This window comes from Nematolebias whitei, chromosome 9, assembly GCF_014905685.2.
Source record: "Nematolebias whitei isolate Nwh7 chromosome 9, NemWhi1, whole genome shotgun sequence".
Taxonomy (NCBI): domain Eukaryota; kingdom Metazoa; phylum Chordata; class Actinopteri; order Cyprinodontiformes; family Rivulidae; genus Nematolebias; species Nematolebias whitei.
Window position 1 is genome coordinate 50,863,998 of NC_056506.1, and position 1,206 is coordinate 50,865,203.

The window sequence follows — 1,206 nt, forward strand, 5'->3', positions numbered from 1 at the left end:
ATTTATTCACTTCATTTTATTTATTCACTTCATTTTATTTATTCACTTTATTTTATTTATTCATTTTATTTTATTTATTCACTTTATTTTATTTATTCACTTCATTTTATTTATTCACTATTTTATTTATTCATTTTATTTACAGTCAGATTTTTAGTGTTTTTATCAAATTAATCGATTCTGTGGACTTTATTCACCGTTTCATCATTTGTGGTTAAAATGTTTTTATTCTCAAAGATGATCCTCTGTTCAAACAGCTGGTCCTGATCCAGGTTCAGGACTGGTCCTGTGTGGACCTAGTCCAGTTTTTGACTCACTTCAGACCCTTTGTAGGGCAGAAAATCCCATCTTTAAAACTAACGGCTAAATAAAAACCATTTTCTGCTCCATCGCCGATTGATGCAGAGAGCTGCTCAACAAACAGTCGTTGCAGCTAAAAGTAGCTAAAAGTGACATAAGAAGACAAAAACAGAGCCAGTAGCTGCTGCAGCATCAGAGAATGGTAAATCAGCTAAATATTTTGTAAAGTATTAGTTACCAAATGCAGCTGGGCCCATCAGCTGAACGAGCCGAGGGTTTTGATATAAAAACAGCTAAAATGGGACGACGTCTGCAGAAGTGTTTGGAATAAAACATGGAGGAAAATACAAACAGCAGTTCTGTCGTCACACAGCTGAGCTCTGGATCAGAACCGCTGGTCCTGCTGGGTTCAGTAGTGACTCTAGTGGGACCGTCGTCACTTTCCTTTGACCTTTGACCTTTGAGAGCGTCCTGCTGCATCAGAGTTGAACCTCTGCTGCTTTTCTTCTTTGGCAAAAAGCCCGTGGACCGAGGCCGGTACTGACGGACTCCCAGAGTGTCAGGACAGCTGTCAATCATTCTCTCTCCTCCTGTGATTGGTTTGCTTCTCTATTCACTCCACGCCCCCGTGCATTCAAACTCCGCCCACCAACAACCACAGCAGGCGCTCCTGTCAGCTGACACGTCATTCATCCTACTGTTTGTCCTGACCTTTGACCCCTAACATGCTATTGTTCAGCAGGCTGAGACCCCGCCCTCCTCTCCCATAATCCCTGTGATCCCCATCACGCCAATCCCAGCTGAGACCGCCGTCATCCCTCCATCATCACAGGTCCATTTTTATTTTACTGCACTTCTTCCTGTCTGTCATCCATCCATCATTCATCCATTCATCATCCATCCATC

At 42.4% G+C, this 1,206-nt stretch overlaps 1 protein-coding gene across 2 annotated transcripts in view; it reads left to right on the forward strand.

Moving 5' to 3' along the window:
- LOC119415276 (discs large homolog 1-like protein) overlaps positions 1-1,206 on the forward strand; it is a 97,573-nt gene that overhangs the window by 65,160 nt on the left and 31,207 nt on the right. The window contains exon 7 of one of the 2 annotated variants that reach the window (XM_037682452.1): positions 1,040-1,132. The exons of the other annotated variant lie outside the window; for it this stretch is intronic. Coding sequence (XP_037538380.1) covers positions 1,040-1,132 — 93 coding nt within the window. The remainder of the gene's footprint in view (positions 1-1,039; positions 1,133-1,206) is intronic. 2 annotated transcript variants of the gene reach the window in all.